The sequence below is a fragment of the Rhyacophila brunnea genome, unplaced genomic scaffold, assembly GCF_057557595.1.
Source record: "Rhyacophila brunnea isolate RB1 unplaced genomic scaffold, BYU_Rbru_1.0 scaffold_8, whole genome shotgun sequence".
NCBI lineage: Eukaryota > Metazoa > Arthropoda > Insecta > Trichoptera > Rhyacophilidae > Rhyacophila > Rhyacophila brunnea.
The window spans coordinates 1,231,803-1,254,902 of record NW_028233350.1 but is presented as its reverse complement, the minus strand read 5'-3'; the positions used below and the strand labels follow the sequence as shown (position 1 = coordinate 1,254,902).

General features: G+C 30.4%; 1 protein-coding gene across 1 annotated transcript; it reads left to right on the top strand.

Moving 5' to 3' along the window:
• Positions 1 to 1,797: 1,797 nt before the first annotated feature.
• Positions 1,798 to 15,377, top strand: LOC147063818 (trypsin alpha-3-like). Its single transcript, XM_085959080.1, has 4 exons — positions 1,798 to 1,868; positions 9,564 to 9,810; positions 11,451 to 11,603; positions 15,228 to 15,377. Exons 1-4 carry the CDS (start codon positions 1,798 to 1,800, stop codon positions 15,375 to 15,377), a joined length of 621 nt encoding a protein of 206 aa, XP_085815206.1.
• Positions 15,378 to 23,100: the final 7,723 nt, after the last annotated feature.

Sequence of the window (23,100 nt, the reverse complement as noted above, 5' to 3'; positions counted from 1 at the left end):
ATAATTTCAAAATTGATAATTATTCTAATTATATATTAGTCCTTCACTATAATAACACTGTATGCATCAGGAGTGGGTGACAAGTCGCCCGTGAACTCGATAAAGCTTATTATTGAACACTTCAAAAAAACCACATTCGCATCATTTAACAACAAACATTTTTTTATCTACGTCTGAGAAGTATCTTCAAAAGTGATCTTCCACAATGTTTTAAGCACAACGTATGCTCACATAATAATATGAATGTGAAAGATGGACCCTTAAGGTGATGTCTTTACTCAGCATTTCTACCAGAGGTACCTAGCGGAGAAATTTAATATTATGAAGCTTGTAATTTGAGACATTTTTTAGATAATTTACAATTTCAACTGGATTAATTGATAAATATGTATCTGAAAACGTTAAAAAGATGTTTTTTTTATTGTCAAAGATAAACCTACAATTATTTAAGAAAAATGTTAATTTTGTTTAGGTCCCCATCTTATTATAACATTATTCTATAGTCACATTTATTATGAGTTTTTTTAGTTTTTTAAGTTATCTAAGCATAGTCTAAAAGATTTTTGACTAATTTATGGTTTTAATATTTTTTATAAAAATTTAAAAAAAAACATCGATTATTATAAAAATATAAATTTGAATGACTTCAAATTCTTTTTATGTCCATTTGCGTCGTTTTTTGCTACCCGGAGTTTGCCTTTCGGCATCTTCAGGCGCTGTGTTCACTCACCAAAGGCAAACATACACTGACAACGAACACCCTGAACTGTAGTTTATAATAAATCAATACAATAAAGTAGATAAAAACTTTATTACCCACCTATCAAGTCAAAGGTCAACAATAAAAAAAATACAACAAACAAATTATGAATAGTTGAAGTATTAGTAAAAAACCTAATTAGTAAAAACCCATATCTCATTAATAATGCACTCGATAAGCATATTATAACAAATCGTCAAAGCCTAATAATAGATCATTAGTACTTAACTTATACTCAAGAGGCGTAAATCGTCAATTTAGGGAACAATGTTAACGTATTGGGCATTAATGGAGTTTACTAATTAGATATAACTCTTTAAAAGTTATAAGTTAAACAACCAATACTCAATAATACTGCTACATGGTACCTACTTTTAATTTTTTTAAATAATATATTATTTTTTTTAGTTTAAAACAATTTATTTATTTACCTGTAAATATGCTAATGTAGGATTTAGTCTGTGATAGGTTAGAATATTATATTACACGTGAATGTAACTATTTTTTTTTCAACTAATTCACAAGATTTACGAATGTAACATTCTATATTGATCATACATAATTTGAAACTACTCAGATATATTATATAACTAAGTATTAGAAATATTCTTTTTGAAAAAGTACGTTGTAGATTCCTAAATTTTGTGAATACTTTAATTATTAGGAAGAACAAGTACTTTACAACTAATATTTCGAGAGATGATGGTACCGGTTATCAATTAAGGTACAAATTAATACTTAAAATATAAAAGTCAGCTACCAAATATTAACGCGATTTGAAAACGCTTCAGAGAAGTGTAAAACGACTAGTTAATTTAAACTCACATAGCTTAGTAGATAGATCAAAATATATACATAAATACTGCTGGGCTCCGTATTTATTTTTAAAAATATGTTTCTGATCACTAGTGATTACATAATTTATGAGATGTTTTCAAATTATGGTTGTTCATAATATTGTTTGTTTTTCTGATTTCGAAATATTTTTTTCTTGCGATCGCAATGATTATTAGAACAAATTGTGAATTATCGCGATGATGATGTCAACAACATCAGCCTGGATCAAACCACAGCTCGATAAAGGTTCTCCTAAATTAGCTCTATTTCTGTCGGTCATTTGCTTTGCATTACATATACAAGAAGTACACAAAATAACAATAATTATTGTTTTAACATTATTTAATAAAAAAATATATATATATATATATGCGCCCTAATTGTTATTAAAGTAAAGTTGCCGAGCTCTGTTCTAGATACTTGCTGCATTATTTAAATTTACATTTATATCTTCAGTCTATATACTGTTATCACTTTAATAACAGATAAATGGCCACAATTTGCTACATTTTAAATACTATGGTCTTCATTGGTGAAATATTACTTGTCAATAATACTATAATTCTAAAATAATTATATTCTCAATGTGACCAGGTATTTAAACGAATGTTTTGCAGCAATTCATTAGAATAAAGTTTCGCAATGTTTTGTTTGTTAATAATCTCTGTCTTCTTGAGTTGTGCTTTTGATAAATATACATTTTATTATTTGTATGCTCTATATAAAATAGAAAATAGAAAAATAACAAATGTATGTTGTTAAAACTTAATGCATATGGTCTGATCAATAAAGGGTATTATTAAAATAATAAAAGAAATAAGATGACAAATTCTCATCCCTAATAACCATGGATAAATAATTATTGTTTTACATTGTAATTTTATTGTATCTTGATTTCACATAATAGCTCCTATCGATTCGATGAGTTAAAGATCCTATTCTTTTTATTCTGATTAAATTATTTAAGATTACGAATAAAACGAACAATTTTAACTTCAAAGGCATAAATTGTTGCTAGTTTATCAGCATGAACTAATGACTTTATGGAGTCTTCCAGGAAATAATCCAAAATTGTCAAATCGCACTAGGCAATTAAATAGGCCAATTGATATGTCCGTTTCTCGAAATCAACTTGTCACCAAATTGTGAGTTCAATAAGTCTTTAGTTACATACAAATAGTATTTATGGATATAGGGTCTTTTCTGGGTAGGTCTTAGTCCATTAACAAACATGTTAAATAAACATCATTGCTGAATGCAACTTTGCCCGTTCTAACTAACAAACCATAATATTTAATAACCTGTTTGAAAGTAAAGTTAATAATGTTAGTAGGTACAGTTTATAATAAGTAGCGTTTTATTATTGAAAACTCTAAGTGAATGAAAAGGATGATCACACCTCTTTATGTTAAAGGGATCACATGCCCCACGTAGGTCAAAATGGAGATTTTATGCTATTTTCAGAGCATAAGCCTGAACATTCCTTAAACGTTGTAGACAATCAATACATATAATTTTAAAGCCTTATTATCCTTTATATTTATTTTAAGCATTTGATGACTGCATAAAGCATTTTTATTACACAAAATAGTATTCTTTTAAACCTCTTGATCAAAAATGTTCTAGAATATGTCATATTTGAATACATCCATGAGCAGTGGTGTTAAGATTTTTTAGATTTATTAATTTTTAAACGCATTTATAAAACCATTAGTAAAATTAATGACGACATTATTATAGTGAAATATTTACGATATAAAACTATGTGTAGACCGTACTTTAGCATATACTTAGAGAAAAAGATGGTATTTTTAATTCTGTTTATTTTCATGCTTGTCATTTTTAAGGTTAAAGAATGCTTTCCAATATTAAAGTGCGGCCACACCGGCAACAAGTCGCGCGACAACTCGTTAAATTTTACGATAATTATCATAATTGCTTAAGAAATTTTACGATAATTATCATGCTTATCGTAAAATTTAACGAGTTGTCGCGCGACTTGTTTTCGGTGTGGACCCGGCATTATAGCTATGTCTCTTCAGCGATCCACCTAGTGAAGGTATCGAGAAGGCTTTAACGTTCTCCAGAATACTTTGAAGATATAAAAATAATTTAGAGACTGTCTTTCAAGTATATTGATTTTGGAATAGAGATATTGATCATGTTTGCCATTCATGTTATCATTATCATGGTTATTTAATATCATGCCTCATAGTATTTATTCCTATGTTCTTTTAATATATATATTTCATAGTCTAAGTACATAACACAGTAAATAAAGGTGGGAAATGATAGAGGGTGTCCAGTAAAACTTTGTTTCATATTATGGGATATATATCCTATTCACAACTTCCGGTGTTTATGTAGCAAGGAAGAATTAATAATTTAGAGTCGATGAGTCACGAAATCCACTCTGTTGACTTTTTCTACTAAAAAAACTGTTTTCATTTCATGCCTATAAAGTAATTATATATAATTTTAGTTTCTCATCAAATTTGCTGACACAAAACCGCGATGACCAGCTTTTCCGAATTGCAATCAAACGTCATGTGATACACAAAGCGGATTTTAGAATAGTCCAACTCGTCACCTACCAATAAAAATACGTATATTATAGACATCAGGGAACACAAAATTAATCTGTTCTGTGGTCACTTTACTAAGTACTTAATTTTGGGTGCTGGACGAAATCCCGAAGGCCGAAATCCCGAATGCTGAAATCCCGAATGGCCGAAATCCCGAATGGCCGAAATCCCGAAAGCCTAAATCCCGAAAGCCAAAATCCCGTAGGCCGAAATCCCGAATGCCGAAATCCCGAATGGCCGGAATCCCGACGGCCGAAATCCCGAAAAATAAAAAAATACAAACATGCAATTTCACATTCTAATCTTGAATTGCACAATTTAAAAAAGAGAGACAAAAACCCATTTTTTGTTGAAATATAAAAAAACGAAAAAAAACACAAACATCAGTAATTGAGCAATCTTGAATTGCGCAATTTTTGCAAGAGAAACAAAAACCATTTTTTTGTAGAACAAGTGGGTTTTTGTCTCTCCTGCAAAAATTGCGCAATCTTAACACTTATCTTTAATTATAGTATAATTAATATTTCCACAAAAAATGGGGTTTTGTCTATCTTGCAATTCAAGATTGCGCAATTATTGGTGTTTGCATTTATTTTTATTTTTCGGGATTTCGGCCTTCGGGATTCCGGCCATTCGGGATTTCGGCCATTCGGGATTTCAACGTTCGGGATTTCGGCTTTCGGGATTTCGGCTTAAGGGATTTAGGCTTTCGGGATTTCGGCCATCTTCCGATACCTATTTATTTTATTGTCCGCTTTTATATATTCCATTATTTTGCAAAATAAATCTGTTATTTTAAACCATTCTTTTATTGTAATTAATATTATTATTTTCATCTTTCCAGAGTTAATATTATTTAATTAAATCGTATTACATGTGGCTTTGAAAAATAGAGATACTTTTTTTAAAATTATTAGTTTGAATTTAATCTACGTGTCCTTTACAAAGGAAAGACAAAATTGAAAATTATGTTCAAAAAAATCATAAAATAATAGTTTGTAGTTACAATGATTGGTCATTAAGTAACAATACAATATTATGTTATAATATTATAGAAATGCTACAATACTAATTAAAAGTAAAAAATTAAACATTAAAAGACAAATTAATTATAACAATAAATATGGCATGGCCATATTCTATAGAAAATACACAAAATAAAATAATAATTAGGTAGGTATTACAAACTTATTATATGTAATAATACACTGTATTACATTATATCTTCAGAGACGTCGAAGAAAAATGAGGAAAATGACAACCAAATATGAATGGATAATCTTTACAATACACAAAATTTAGTGTCTCTTGTAGACCAGTGATTCTGGACGTTGGGCGTACACCCCACTGGAGGCAATTTGAATATTTTGGGGAGCAAAAAGGTCATCTTGAAAATCATTTGAAGACGAAGCGTAGCATAAGGATCGCACTAATTTTCTTCCGAGTTGTACATGTTACATAATATACATATTATTTACTTACGAAAGTTAAATTAAATAATTACAAGATAAAAAGAACTTTTTATATACCACGTTTTTAAATTTTCTGTTGAATCACATAAACTTGACAATTATCTTTTTTTTGTACTTGATAGAAATAATGAATACATATAGAATACTGAAATGTCATTTTGATATTTCATATTGATTTCCATAGTAACGCACGTATATATTAATAATTTAGTTGCTAGGACCCCTTAGCAACCAATAATGTGTTTTACCTTTTACGATTTTTTTCTGAAATAACTTTCCATACAAAACAGAATTAACTGAAAATGAATTCAATTCTGCTTAAAGATGGCTAAAAGTATTTAAAAAAATGCATTGTCGTCGTGTTCTGATATATTCTAAGGGTTTCAAATGTCTAGCTAGTCGGGAAGTTAGTTAAAAATCTTCAATCGTTCAATACAAATCATGGAAAAACAATAAAAAAATTGTACTGGACAAACAAGAATACGAGCTAATAAAAACGTGGTAAAATAGCATTTTTTATTTGAAGCAATTAATTTTTTTATCAGAATTAGTTGGGTAACTATACAATTTTGATAGGGGTACATGGGGCACGTTGAAGTGGGCTGGGCAGAAAGAAGGTTGGGAAACACTGCGTAGACCTTCTGCTTTTATGATACTGTAGACATTAGTCAGCGATTGGCTGAGATAAAAAGTAAGTATCGTTTATCTGAGTAGTGACGACATATAGATTGAAACATATACATATTAAGAAGTAATACGGTAGCTTTTTTAGCTACCCTTGAGATATTGTGGGAAATTAGGCAGATATTTATTACGCTATGGAATACCTTAGATATTAATTAAAATAATTCAATATTTTGTATTGTTCACTAAAAGTTTAAAAGTTAATTTCATATGCTCACGGAAACGAGGATTTCTAAATCAACTTCAGATTTCTTAAAGACATATCTGTTGTTTCTAACTCAACGATCTCTTCGCATCTATTTCGCGCACTTTACTTGGTCTCAGGTTGCCTACGTACACCGTAATTATATACTATATAGTCACGATATGAGTGGCATCTACGTACATTTCAAGAATGTTCAGGATGCAGACGTTGTGCGTGCTTTTTGTGTGAATTCTGGATTTACGAGGGTAGATTATTAATTTATCATAATTTGCAAGTTGGGGCCAGTTTATAGAGTCAGATGTCGTCCGAAACTTTTTTTTTGTTAGTAATACCGTTTTAAGTAAAAACATGAATAAGAGATAAAAAATAAAGGATTTTAAAGCATTTTTTTGCAACGATGATGTCTATAATAAAATAATAGAAGAACATAATATGATTTTTTAAAGATGTCTGTGACTATATGTTATTTTTTTTTATTTTCTTATAGTTATCAAATTTTTGGAGGTTTTCAAAACCATGTCAAACAAAATACCAAATCTTGAGTTATAAGATATGAAATATTCAAGAATTAAAAGCGGTATATGTTTGTTTTTATACTCACATCAACGTTGTACCATTTAATTATTTTTTGTAAACTTAATTAGGTATATTTTTATTTATATAAAAATTTAATTATTTTAAATATGACATAAACATCTTGCCATTCACTAAACGATTCCGTAAATACGCAGGTGAAGCAATTGCACAAAGTGTCAACACGGTTTTTTGTGCTTTTTTTATTACTTTACCGAAGGAATCTATATCTATCTCAGTATAAAAAAGGACGCTAAGCTTAGATGACTGTAGTATGTAGATATTAATAATTATTTGATACATCGCAACGTTTGCATAAATTCTTGCATTTGTACATTTGCGTCGGTAGTATATTATGCATAATTGTGTCGCGACTAGTGTTAGTCTTAATATATAATATATATATATATACTTACTAATGGCGACCTTGTCCCTGAATTATATTCCACAACTGAATTGTAACTCGATGAAGTAAGACAATTGTTTTTTTAGTTATCATGCAAAACTAAATTTAGTTTTAAAGATATATATTATTTTTCTACATTTCGTTGTTAGTTGTTAAAATATTAGCTAAATTTACATTTCAAACCTTCAGTCAATTTATTTTATCGCTTTAATAACGCCTAAGTAGCAACCATTTAAAAATGTCCTTTATTTTAAATGTCATACACTTGGCAGTTAAAAATTCTTGTCAATAACAAAACAATTCAAAGATAATTTCTATGACTCAATGTGACTATTTAACATCGTATTTTTTCGCATTGTCAGAATAAACCTTTACAATGTTTCGGCCGTTGGTAGTCGTAGCCTTCTTGAGTTGTGCTTATGGTAAATATTATATTAATTTTAATAAAGTTTCAAAAAATATAAAAAAAACTATTTTAGTATTTATTTAAAAAAAAATATATATATATGTAAAGTGGAATATTTAGATATACTGAAAATGTGAAGTGAAATGATAAAAATAAAGTTTAATATATTTTTGATAAATTTTACAATGATACAATAAATTGATATTTAAGTATATAAAATTTCATAAATAAACTAATGAAAATTTCTGTGTTAAAGAATATTGGCATAAAATAATAATCTCATTTACATTTTTTCGAGATTTGTTTTATTCGGCGTCGAAATAAAATCTGAAAAATATCATTCTTTAAATCAAAAATATATTATTAATCGATATTTCTAATCATTTTACTATTATTTTGTGTTATTAAGGATATCCACGAGCCGAGCGAGAAGGAAGGGCTAATAATGGAACGGCGGAAAAGATTGTAGGCGGACAACAAACGACAATCAATAAGCACCCTTACCAGGTTTCTCTTGTCACTTACGATGGGAAAGATAGCTACATTTGTGGAGGATCAATCATCAGTAAACGATGGATACTTACAGCGGCTCACTGCTTGACGAAGTAAGTCTCATTTTATTTTCTCAAACGTTGCATGAATATTAAAAAAATAACAAATACGAAGTAAACTAATTCCAAACTAAAAACGGAATCTGTCAAGATATGTTTTATTTCCTCAGTTGTTTAATGTATACATTATATGAATAGCATGTAATACGGATAGCTCTAGATTATTGGCATGGCAGAATAACAATTGGTGACCAGATAATAAATAACTTGAGAATCGTAGATGATACCTCACTAATCGCTGCTGATAAAAAAGAACTCACGAAGAACCTAGAACGGGCACAATTTTATACATCTAGAATTGACCATTGGTGAAAAAGGTGGATGTGAGGCAGAACTAAGAAGACGCACACAGATTGCGTAAAATGCGATGACATGTTTTACCACTATATGAAGCGCCTAGTTTCAAAATCCCCTAAAATGATTTTAGGTAGTTTTGAGAAAAATGAATAATATACATATTTTATTAAATCTGTGAACTTTGTGTATTAATTTTTGATTCGTACATTCTAACGTAGTAAAAAGTATTTTGGCTTATGCATTTTAGGGGTATTTGAAAAGCAAACCCAACTGTTTTAGCAGATTTTGAAATTTACCTAATTTTTGATCATACGTATTGACGGTTATTAGCGTTTTTTAAAGTTCAATTTTTGACCACCATATAAATAACAAAAATATCTATCTAAATATATATATATCTCAAAAATCTTCAAACACCGTTTTAGGGGGATTTTAAACTAGGGGCTTTATAATATGGAAAGATCAATAAATTTTAATTATCCCAAAAATGATGCTTGTACAGGGTTGAGTCATGTACCGTAAGGACATGGGATCGGAGGGCAATAATTGATTCCTTTAAAATGTGGTCATGGCATCGAATGCTTAATATTTCTTAAAGCAAGCAAAAAAGCACAATATGATGAATCAGTTGAAAGTCAAAAATTAGAGATCCAAAAATAAATGTCATTATTGTAAAATACTATTTTTAATATTAATACTAATCACTTAATAAATATATTTATTTTAGTATCAAATCGGTTACTATTCGAACTGGAAGCACAAACCTTAACAGCGGTGGAACAACGTACGTCTCTAAGACCTTTAAAGTTCACCAAAGCTATAACAACAAGAACCATGACTATGATGTGGCTGTTATCAACACCCCCAAAGATATAGTTCTCAGTAACAGTGCCAAGATTGTTTCTTTGGCCGTCGCAGGATCAAGTGTTGCTAAGGGTACGAATACTATTATCTCTGGATGGGGTACTACAAGGGTAAGATATGAAAATGTTTTATAAAATCATATCGTAGGTATACAATAGAACTTTCTTTACCGCATGAACATTTTTTTCGAATATTTTGACTAAATTCTTCTTAAAGATTGAAGGGTGGATTACAAAAACAACATGTCAGTTTTTTTTCATATTTTAGATTAAGATGTGATTTTATTTTATAACATGTTCTCTGCTGTCATTTACTGTTCTTTCAAAAACAGTACATAATACGAGTTAAAGGGTGTTAAAATATTTTTCAATCTAGCAAAAAAAAAATCATTTGACAAAAGAGTTTCTACAAATACATCATAATAATTAAGTCAATTAATGACGTCTGTATATTACATATTTTTCTGATAGATACTTTAAAAGTTCTAATGATTATTATTTATCATTGAAAAATAAGCACATATTGTGTACCCAGTATCACATTAAAAGAAAAAAATCATAATTCACAAGGAAGAGATTCTATTAAGTTTTTTTGCTCTCCTGTAAAATGGTTCAGTTCTGACATTATGTTGTTTTTGTTACCCACTCTTCGATTTTGACAACAAAAAAGTTTTTTTGGGAAAATTTGCCTTATATTTAAATTTAACATATTGTTATAAACTTAAAAAAATATAAATTGAAGAGGTTCACAATATGACATTTAAAAACAATGAAATTTATTATGCAGTATTAGAAAATTTGTATAAAGAGTAAATACGTACAAAATATAAAGTGGAGTCTGTCTTCTATAAGCTGGCGTGCCGTTTTCCCCCCGCTTCACCATCCACCTCGTTCCCACTAATTGAAAACTTGAACAGTTGAACGAGAAGGCACAATGCTTTCCGTGTGACGTGTTCGCCAGTTTATAGAATACATACTCTAGATCCATGAAAGTACAGCGAACGAGCTAAGTTGACCCTATTTTAAGAATTTATAAAACAACGCCCACCTATAAATACTCATCTTCACGTTGGTGAAATATATTAATATTCGAAGCAATTTAGTTGAATAGAGTGATTGCCATTCCGATTAGCATCAGCAATGTCAGGTTAGTTCTGCACCTTGGGAAAAAAAACAACTGATGCTTCTGATTTCTAAGATAGTTATCAGGAACACTAGCTAGGTCAATACTTCCAAGAATGGTAGAGTTTTCATTTTCGCCGCGTACAAGTCGGAAAAAATACGTGACCAATATAGATATCTTCCTGTTGTTTAAACTACAATATGTAAGCATATCTAAGAGAAAGGCAGTTGGATAAATCTACGGATAGTATCCACGTAACCTCAACTAAAGGAGTCTCAAAAATAAACATCCAAATAGACTCGGGAAGTACCAAAACTTTTTAGCGATTTTGTATAATAGATATATTTTTGAGGTGTTTTCCAACGATATATTTTAGAGAAAATTTGAATAGGAGATTATGAATATAGTTTGAGTGAAAATTACTAAGCAATTTTTCAAGTAGGTAAAGAACCTGCCGTAAGAAGTCTGTAAGATAAATTATTAATCAAACAGTCTTGATTTGAGATTAATTTACCCCACCACCGACCGACTGTCATTGCGCGACGATGACCAATAAAAGTTCTTCTTTTTGTTTGCATCAGATGAATTAGATTAATAAAGATTAATTTTTAAATGTTTATTTTAAAAGGAAAATGGCCAATCTTCAAACACCTTGCGTGACGTCACCGTCCCTGTGGTAGATAGAGCTAAGTGTGGTACAAACTACAAGAAAATCAATCAGCCAATCACTGCTCGAATGCTATGTGCAGGATTCGACAAAGGTGGTAAAGACTCGTGCCAGGTTTGTAAAAATCATTGTTATTAAGTACTAGCTGAAGTAGCCGGCTTCGCACAGGGTCGCTTCGTGGTTATATTTATTTTATATATTTAAAAAATAATAAGAGGTAATTATTTTTTTAATATTAAAATATATGTGTTATACAATATGGCAGTATGAAAATAATTCTAATAGGAGTAAAGGTCAAACAAAAGACCACTAAATTAAAATCGAATCCAAAATATGCAAACGTTATTAATGATATTAATAAATAGTAAAAAAAATCAAAATTACATGGAACAAACAAACAATAAACGTTGTATTTTGTATAATAGTAATTTAGGAACCTTTGCAGGTGTGCGCACAACAACTGACAAAAGTTTCATCGCAATCGGATGAATGTTATAGGAACGTATACGAATAGAAGAATAAGATAATTTTCTAATTCAAAAATCTTCGTGGGCATGCGCACGACAACTCACCAAAGTTTCATTGTGAATAGAAGAAGATAAAATAGAAGAAGAAGGAGATGGTTATTCTAACTCAGAAACCTTTGCGGGTTTTGGCACAATTATTGACGAAAGTTTTATTGCAATCGGATGAATGGAATAGAAACGCATACGAATAGAAGAATATAAAATAAAAGAAGATGATGGTTGTACTAATTCAGAAACTTTTGCGGGTGTTACCAAAACAACTGACGAAGGTTTCATCGCAATCGGATGATTAGTGTAGGAACCATACGAATAAAAGAAGATATAATGAAGAAGAAGAAGAAGATGGTTGTACTAATTCAGAAACCTTCGCAGGTGTTGGCACAACCATTAACGAAAGTTTCATCGTAATCGAATGAATGGTATAGGGACCATACAAATAAAAGAAGATAGAATGATGAAAAAGAAGAAGGAGAAGGAGACTATTGTACTTATTCAGAAACCTTTGCGGGTGTTATCACAACAACTGACGAAGGTTTCATCGCAATCGGATGAATGGTATAGGAACCATACGAATAATGTATAAAGTATAAAGAATAATGTATAAAGTATAGGAACCATAAGATATAATGAAGAAGAAGAAGAAGATGGTTGTACTAATTCAGAAACCTTCGCAGATGTTGGCACAACCACTAACGAAAGTTTCATTGCAATCGAATGAATGGTATAGGGACAATACAAATAAAAGAAGATAGAATGATGAAGAAGAAGAAGAAAAAGAAGATGAAGATAGTTTTACTTATTTAGAAACCTTTGCGAGTGTTACCACAACAACTGACGAAAGTTTCATCGCAATCGGATGAATGGTACAGGAACCATACGAATAAAAGAAGATATAATGGAGAAGAAGTAGAAGAAGATGGTTTTTCTAATTAAGAAACCTTTGCGGGTGTGTGTACAATAACTGACAAAAGTTTTGTTGCAATCGGATGAATGGTATAGGAACCATGCGAATAAAAGAAAATAGAATGATGAAGAAGAAGAAGGTGATGATTTTTCTAATTCAGAAACCTTTGCGGGTGTGCATACAACCACTTACTAAAATTTCATCGCAATCGGATGAATGGTATAGGAACGCACACGGGACAGATAGAAAGACAGATAGACAAACAGGCATACAGACAGACAGACATTCATTTTTATATATAATATAATATAGCCTATACTCTTCACGGAAGTGCAAGCAATAAATTAACAAAGTTTTATCGTAATCGGATGAACGGTATGGCAGTGCATACAATACGAACAAACAAACAAACAAACAAACAAATATTAATTTTTATATATTAGATTTATTTTTAACGATTTAATAATGCAAAATTCTTCTTTGCACATACAGTATTTGGAGAACGTCAAAAACATTCCAATTAGTATAATCTTACAATAAAAATTTTCCAACTGTGACTTGAACCCACATCCATTGCAATCTGGGCAATCAGATAGGCCATAGGCTCAAATATTACCCATGTGAGGTTTCCTAACAAATATGCATCTAATACGGGGGTTCACAAACTTTTTTGTCAAAGGGACAATAAAATTGTGAAATCAAAAATATTTGGCGAGCCGCACTTTCTTTTGTAAATATTTTCTGTTTTTTAAAAACATATTACATATATACAAATATTTCATTGTGTAAACTTATATTTTTAACTAAATATTCATTATTATTACTTTTATTAATATATGTACTAAAAAATAATATTTAAACTTTTTCACCATGTGATTTATGCAATTGTTTGTTTGAAAGTAAATTATGCTATCTAGGCTCAAATTTTCTGGTGTATATACGCAAAATAGATGCGATATGGTACTCGTAGTTTGTTAATTTTGATCGTAAGTTTGGTCTCAAGTTTAATTTATAACAATTCAAATTTTATTGCTCGATTATCTCTAATTATAACTAACGTGGTTTGTGCGATAGTGTCTTTTTATATTATACTCTTTCATAACGGAATCGTAACGGTTTGCAAATGAGACATAAAAAAATGTTATTTTGTTCCGGTAAAAGAACCGGTAAAATTTGATGACTAACAACACAACAACTATGACAGCGGTACACCCGCAACTGCGCCTGCGCCAAACCCCCCTCCGCATACACAAATATATCAAAGTATCTGACCATTCATTATTTAAAATAATGGGTCAATTATACCAAGACGCTACCAATATTGGGCTCAGTCTTGATTTACCCCATAGCCTTTTCCAGGGTTGGAGAAATACAATTTATTTTTATTCATTAGTTTGAAGAATGTTTATCAAAAAAAGAAACTGTTATATAATAATATATAAATTAAATTAGGTATATTAATTTCTCCATGTCAAAATTGAATCATCAAATCAAATCAAATCAAATCAAATTTATTTATTTTACATATAATGAACATAACAAATTATAAATTCAAAGCGTTCACGACATGACATAAAATAAGTGTTAATAAATTTAAAAATAAAAATACAGAGAATAAGTAATAAAATAAGTAACAAAATAAAAGTAGATGGAAGCACACAGAGTGAACTTCGATAGACCCTATCTTAAAAACTTATAAAACAACGTCCACCTAAATTCACCCTCACGTAAGTGGAATATATCAATATCCGAAGCGATTTGTACTAGGCTACCCATCTGCTACCCTGAATCCTGTCTGTCAAAAATCACATGTTGTTTTTTTCAATCTGTGTTTGATATCTAAATAAGAGCACATGGGTGACAACCAGTCCTTTCAAATATGCTTAATATAATCTCCACTAGATAAAGGCAAATGATAATTTATTTTTAATCATTTATAACTACTCGAGGCCGTCTATAACTACCAATCATTTTACCAGATACCCACTACCATGTCGGCTTATAATGTCGTGGCTTCCAGGTTTGAACCCTAAGTTTGGAAATTTCACATATTGTTTAGACCTAGGTTATGGCCTGAAAAGATTGAGCAAGTGGCTAATATTCATTTCTCGTAAACAAAAAATCTGTTAATATGGCTCCACCTGCGAAGTGGGAATAGGCAAACACATAATCGCAACAATTACAATCCAATGCTAATTCCTGGATTTATTGTTATATTGACAGTGTAGTATTTAGATCACTATTTAAGTATCACAGGAATGATTTTTTTTAATGAGTGTACCTAACTTAATTTATTTTTACCTACAGGGTGACTCTGGCGGTCCGCAAGTACTCGCAAATGGAAGGCAAGTGGGGATTGTTTCCTTTGGAGAAGGATGCGCTCGCCCAAGCTTCCCAGGAGTATACTGCGATGTGGCATCAGTCAGAGCATGGATCAAACAGCATACTGGAGTTTAATTATTCTAATTTTAGTAATTCTGTATTCAATAATCCTATAATGTATAAGAACTCCTGTAGTGATATTAATATATAATCTGCATTTTCACATAATGTGTTTTTACTATTGCATCAATTTAAGCTACCCTATAATGTTTGAAACTTTCACGGCTGTTTTTTTATCGTAGTATATTTTTGGGTTTCCACCGTGTGTCCTTCTTCCTTCTTTACTCGACGTTTCGGGCTCGTTGCAGAGGCCATTATCAAGAGATGATATGTTTTCGATATGTATTCGAGCCGGTATCCCTGGTTGTAATGATTGACAGATTACTCTGAGCAACGTTTGCTATTAACTAATCGGATTCCTTTTGACATTATTAGAGCAACGTTTACATTCACATACCTACACTACATTTTCATCATAAAATATATCATATCTTGATAATGGCCTCTGCAACGAGCCAGAAACGTCGAGTAAAGAAGGACACACGGTGAAAACCCAAAAATCTATTAGCTACCCTGGTTGAATATTTCCATATATAGGGGCTCCATTATAATGTACAAACCTGTCATATACAATTAACAGCAGCTGGCAAATATTAAAGTTTTTTTTATGTTTATATCGACAAAAGCGCGTCATTGACAATATGCAGCTACTGATCAGAAGAATAATTTGAAACGAAAGAACTTTATTGGTTTTGTTCAAAAAAATATTTTATAGATACATATCTAAATATATGAAAGTAAAAAAGGGACCTCATATGTACTGGTGTGTATGTAAACTATGAAGAGCATTGAACGATGAGTGTATTCATCCTAACGAAAACACGGACAAACATATCCATAACGTCCCCAAAAACCTTTTAGCTTAGCATCCTCAATATCAACATCATCATCAATAGGCTGAATCTATCCACTGCTTGATAAAGGTCTCCCCATGCTAATTCCACTTCTCTCGGTCTTTCGCGTTGCGTTGCCATGTACTTCCGCAGCACTTAACCATTTCATCGATCCAGCAGCCTCTAGGTCTATCTTACGGATGATTTGTACTTTATCGGTAATACTGGTTGACTAGACTTGTCCAAAAATTGTTCCTTCTTTGAGCTATAATACAAAATAATTGAAGAGGTCTAGATGCAAAACTCGTTAAAAGATCCAGGCCGTTGATAAAATCGTCCATCCCACAATCCTTAGTCATGAGAAGTATAATTCCAACACGCAATACTTAACGTTAGTCAAACGGTGTGTTATTCATATGAAGTTAAAAAATAAAGGATGGGATCCATGACTTCTTCCGGAAATAACATCATGATTTTTCATATCGACCTTAATTTAATAGACAAAAGCCGATAGCCAATATTGTAACGCAATTTGATAAGTATTGCGTGTAAGAAGAACTACTAATTAAAATCGTCGTTTATTATTAAGTAGGATGCCCGTAGCTTAATAGAAAAGCACACTGACACAAATCCAGCAATTACAAGTTCAATTCACGTCGTATGCCGTATTTAAGAAAAAATACTTTTTCTAGTGGGTATATGCATGAGATGTTTCCAAAGTATGTATGTTCAATATTATGAATGTTATATTCTCATATATTGTGAATTATTCGTTAAATGGAAGAAATAGTTTATTATAATATTATGTACCCACTCACTATACATATTATTATTTACTTTAATGGAATTGAAAAGGGTTTCAAATATTTTGCAGTGGTCAGTGAAGAACTTGAAAGTTTGCTTTCATTACTCACAGCGAGTAAAAATATCGAATATGTTTGACAAAACGTCATCAAACAATCATTTCACATCGGTTATATTTTTCCATTAAAGCTGAACGATGCGTATCTACTATAGCCTATCTCAGGGGTAGTCAACCTGGTCCCTACCGCCCACTAGTGGGCGTTTCAGCTTTCATGGTGAGCGGTAGGGGTTTTACAAACATTTCCATTGTTTTCATAAAATTCCCAGTGACAATCTAAATTAGAGAAAAAATAAAGAGGAGAAGAAAAGAAGACCTTCGTTTGTTCCTCACAAAAATTGAGCCAGATATCCAGTATTTAGTTTCGCAGCATCAGCCTCAGGGATCTCATTAATAATTTATTTAATTAAATGTAATTTCATCAGACTTCATGCTTTTATATATGAAAAGTATAAATAAAAAGAGATATTTAACTACAGTAAGTTGATTTATAAAGATTTATTAATGCCAAACTAAGCGAAAGTCTGGCATAAAGTATTTGGTAAGTAAGTATTATTACATGCTTTAACTTGCTGTAACTCTTATTTATAAATTTTATAAAGTAAAGTTACTTCCCTACTTTATAAATCACTATTATTGTGGAACCTGTGGGTGGTTATAAAATTTTACTACTAACAGAGATACCAAAGTGGGCGGTAGGTATAAAAGGTTGACTACCCCTGGCCTATCTGATATTTTGAAGACACATATTGATAGCTTCGAAGTCATCGTCAGATAAACGAATCGAATCAATGTACTATGTAAAATGTAAGCCCATCAGTGCTTCATTTGCAAATTTATGTGCTCGTATACCTAGGTATTATATAATGGCATGCATTTTTGAAGCAAGTATTAATAGACAATTTTGAAAAGTTTTTAAATAACAACTGTCAGAATTTTAAATGAATGGTAAGTATTTATTTCAAAGTATCGGTATAAGCCCGCCAGTTTTAATGTTGAATGTAAAATATTGGTACAGCAAGAAATAATATTCAAAAATCAGTAGTAAAAATAAATAATCATTATTTAAATGACATGGGCCAATAGATAAAACCAATATCCATTATTATTTTGATAGTATGAAAAGTAAAAAACATTCAATAGGGCGCACGGTATTTTAGGGTTACCATTATCGCATATAAAGTATATTAGTCTATGCATTTATGAATTTCGGTAAGAACAAACTATTTATGATTACATTATTATTCAACTAAGAATACGCAGAGGTGTAGAAAAAAAGTGCTAGATGGACATTTCACACAATAAATGCGAATAACCTCAAAGATTCAATTATTAATTGATCAAAAATATAGGTTATCTAGGTAGGTACTAAAAATATTACAGAAATCATATTAATATATTTTTTTAAACTAAGTACATTTTTATTACCTATTATTGTGTAATTTTATAAAAAAATGAATCTCAGTTTGGGTACAATAATAATTAATAGTATGATATTAAATTTATCTCAATTAAAATTGTATGCTAAATTAATTAGTTAGGGTTCGTGGATTTTTTATAATTTCACATGTTTTTTTACTCATCACTACAAAAAAAGGTTTTTTTTCAACGTCTTTTAAAATTAATAATTTAAGTATGTATATTATTTATTTATATATGTATATTATTATTTTTACTATTAGTGTAAATGCCGAATCAGATAATTATTTAATATTGTCAATTTACTATAGTATGTAATGTAAACAAGACCGTGAAACTTATTGCCATTGGCGAGCCAAAAGTACGAGGACAATTATTAATAAGTCGTCCGATTTGACTATGCTCTGATACTGATCAACGAACGAATAAAAAAATCGATCTGTCAAAAGCCAAAAGTTGCGATTATCGGAATGTTTTCCGATAATCCTAAAACGTTGTGTTATTTATATGTAGACTTGCATAAAATAATATAACAGTAAAAACAACACAAATGTTATGTTTTCTTTTATGAATTTCATAAAGGTTTTTAGTACTTAATAGGTTTACGTAATTGAAGGAAAAGATTTTTATATTATCGTTTGACTGTAAATAATTTGTTTCCCATTGTTTATTCGAGGGATGCGTATTCTAGATTATCATTTTCAATCATGCACATTGATCGACATCGGTCGTCTTTAATAATAGGTTGTATGTAATTGAAGGACAAGATTTTTATGTTATCGTTTGACTGTAAATAATTTGTTTCCCATTGTTTATTCGAGGGATGTGTATTCTAAATTATCATTTTCAATCATTCACATTGATCGACATCGATCGTATTTAGTAATAGGTCGTATGTAATTTATATGTAATTGAAGGAAACGTCTTATTCTGTCATATGTTTGTTACCATTGATTATTATTGTGAATTTATGAACATAAGAAATATATTTATTGTAATCAACTGAAGTCTGTCTTATTATTTAATTCTGATATTGAAAATAATATGTAATAAACAGTATACAAGTCTGAAGTATGTCTTGTTATTATTGCAAAGTTGAAAATATATATAATATACACTACAATTGTATTTAACTCCGCAATGAAGTAGAGATTAAGGGTTTGAATCTCATAAATTAAGGTTACATATCTTTGAAGTGCGCTTAGATTAAGAGTGTATGCCTAACAGCTACCTACAACTGATGGTTCGGAAGGTGCAGTTATGTTACAGCTGATAGTTAAAATGAAATAGTATCTTAAAGGCACTATTGTATCATTGAGCCATTTTATAGATACACAAATGCTGCTACACTAAATGGGCGTAAGGGATGAAATAATAGAGAAATACTATTCAAATAGTACAATCTGTTCTGGAGAGCGAGATAGAAATAACAATACTATCCTACTAAATTTAACATAATAAGGAAGCTACTAAATAAGTTATTTCTGTAAAAGAAAAAATCTGTCCAAAATAGATTTTATAATGACAAATTGATATTTATACTTACCATTAATTATTTAAATAATTCCCTATAATAATTTAAATACTTCCATTGTTATATTATAATACTTACCAATAATCATTTTTACTTGCTGTTCATATTAAATAGTTCCCACCCTTTTGATAAAATACTTGCTCGATTTTTTATTAAAATACTTGCTGTTAATGCATATATATACTTACCCAATAATTTGAAGCCTTATATAATATTATATACCTTATGTTTATAGAATAGATTAAAAAAGTTCTACTAGTACTAAAGAGTTTGTTGGAGAATTTAAGCCAGTTACAATAATCGACAATCTGAAGTAGGTACTACATACTATTTTAAAAAGGGACAAATATTGAGTAATTATTTTCAATCGATCTATGCTTAGAAAGATTTTACAGTAAGGAAACTTTTATTTTATTTATTTTAATATTTTCTCAATGAATATCTTTTCCCCATAAGATTACATGTCAATATCGATAATATCATAGTACCTTGTGACCCATTGAATATATTTTCTGTTCTTATATTTTTCAAATGAATCCCTTATGGGCGCCTGATCTTCTACCATTTACTTAGACCGGTATTTTGATTTTTGTATTATAGATAATATTATGTTTTATAATAACGATGGTACTTAGTTGTTGTCGTTTATACGTACCTATATGGCGGCAGAGTTTGTTCTTGTAGCTTAACCACCCAATCATGCCCTCAGCACAGCGTCATCAGCAAAATGATCGAAAGGTCCTTCAGCTCATCATAGTGTTTTAAGGGCGACCCAAATTGAGGTGCATGTCACACTGCTTGTCACCTGCTGTCACGGGCTGTCGCTATGGGAAAAAAGTGTGTAATTTTGTTGTTCTTGGTATTTAAAATCTTATCAGAAGCTCCCATCCCGTAGCACATTTTGAACCCTTAAACGATCATTGTCAGTTGGGAAAATCTGCCGTAATTACTGAAACAACAACGAGGATACTTAACATTGAACTGTACTGCACTGGCACTTGCATGATTCAATGAACGACAATTGAATGTTTTTGTCATATTCCACATGACTTTACGTCTGTCACGTCAAACTGTTAAACTGACGTTCTTTTATATTTTTAGCAGTTGGCACTGTATATTTTCTATAACAATTTTGTCTATTATCTGTGGTGGGTTCTCTTTAAAATATTATCTATGAATGTCGTGTCGCACGTTAAAACGCACAATTAATTGAAATTAGCATGAATGAACAATAATTTAAAATACTAATATATTAGAGTTGGCACTCTCCAATATAAAATAATAACAGTCATAACAAATAATCAACAGAGGTGGTGATTGTTCAAAATATTCTGCCAAATGACGAAATCATAGACTAAATTTGTCTCTGACGTCACGTGATAGTCAACCACATGCACCATAATGTGCGTCGCGCTTACCAGTGGTGGTGGTCGGTACGGGAAACCCGAAGCACGCATAGACGTTGAGACCTTCTTTCAAAGATTTGCCTTTACATATAAATATTTTCCTACAAAGCGTTATTGAGTGTCAAAAGTTCAGGTATAGCAGGTATCGAGTAATTACTATTACACTTTGACTTTTTACGTTGATCAGATGATGACAAATATTATGCGTATTTATTTGAACTTTCTGGCAAAGCGACTATCTTATCTGCTTCATGGAAAATTGCCATTGGTAATTTATTATTTAAATTACTCAACAAATCACCCTTAATGGCAGCCTACAAAACCTTCCTTAAATGATATTCTTGATCATTTATCTTGAAGTATGACATCTCAATACTATATTTATTAATTATACCAGTTATTACATTATCTAGTGTAACAAAATAGTATTCTACATAAATATGTAGTAAATAATAATACAGAGCTTCCCAACTAATCTACTACTACACAAATCGATTAACAGTGTGTTGCAAGATATTTTATAAATATTTTCGATCTTTTAATGACAGGAAAGTAATCGCTTTTAGATTTTAAAATCGATAAATCGTTTCAAAGCTATGTAGTCGGAAAAATATAGATATAAACTTTTTTCTCGGTACAAATTGCTATGTTTAGTATGCCTCACCAATGATCACCATCAAGACAATATGCTTGCTTAAAAGACTACCCAATTTCAATATTATCATAAAGTAAAATAATTTATTAATGTTTAGTGTACCTAATAGTTTTAAAAAACACACTGATTTTTTAAGAATCTTATCTTCCAATACTGCTTGAAAAATGATAAATAATCGAATTGTCAAATTAGTATTAGAGTAAAAGTCCATCACAGAAAAATCAATCGTGTTCTTTTCGATCTTCAAACGCACCTACTTACTACATACAATTATTTAGGCACAGGGTTTCCATGATTATAAGAAAGATTTAATAATCAGTTAAAATCCACCACTATGTGATTGGGGTGCCAAGCTACCTGCTGTGAGGCAGCTGGCACTGCCAGTAAATAATTTTACGCTAGTGCGAAAACCGTATAGAACATGCGATTATTTGTTTAAAATTTGTAAGAATTCATCAGTGTGCGTCGAAAATGTTATAATTAGAATATTGTGCACTAGCACAAAAAGGTTAGGAAGCACTGCAATATTGTACCTCACCTTCAAGCTTGTCAGGATTCATTTATTATTTTTATCATAATATACACGTGTCATTTGTAATTTAGATAGTGTATATTGTATTACAATAAAATTAACTATTTTACAATGTTACTGCAATTAGCCATAACTATTTAAGTTCGTCTTTTTTTCAAATTCATTAGCATTAGCAGTACAATGTTTCGAGTATTAGTGGTTTTGGTCTTTTTGAGTTGCGCTTATGGTAAGATATAATATTTGTGATATAATATTTAAATTTAAATCAAACCGTACCATTTAAAATTGTTGTGTTACTCCTACAATCCGTATTGGCATATTGCGATAATATGTACAATATTTTATGTTTAAAATAGGGCTAATTTCTGATTATTTCAAAGAAAACAAGTGTTTTCTAAGCATGGTGAAAATAAACTGAATTTGTTACTTTATTTTTTAAATACATACTAGAATTAAATTTAGGGCAATTTAATTCCACCGTTAGTTTCCAACGTTGT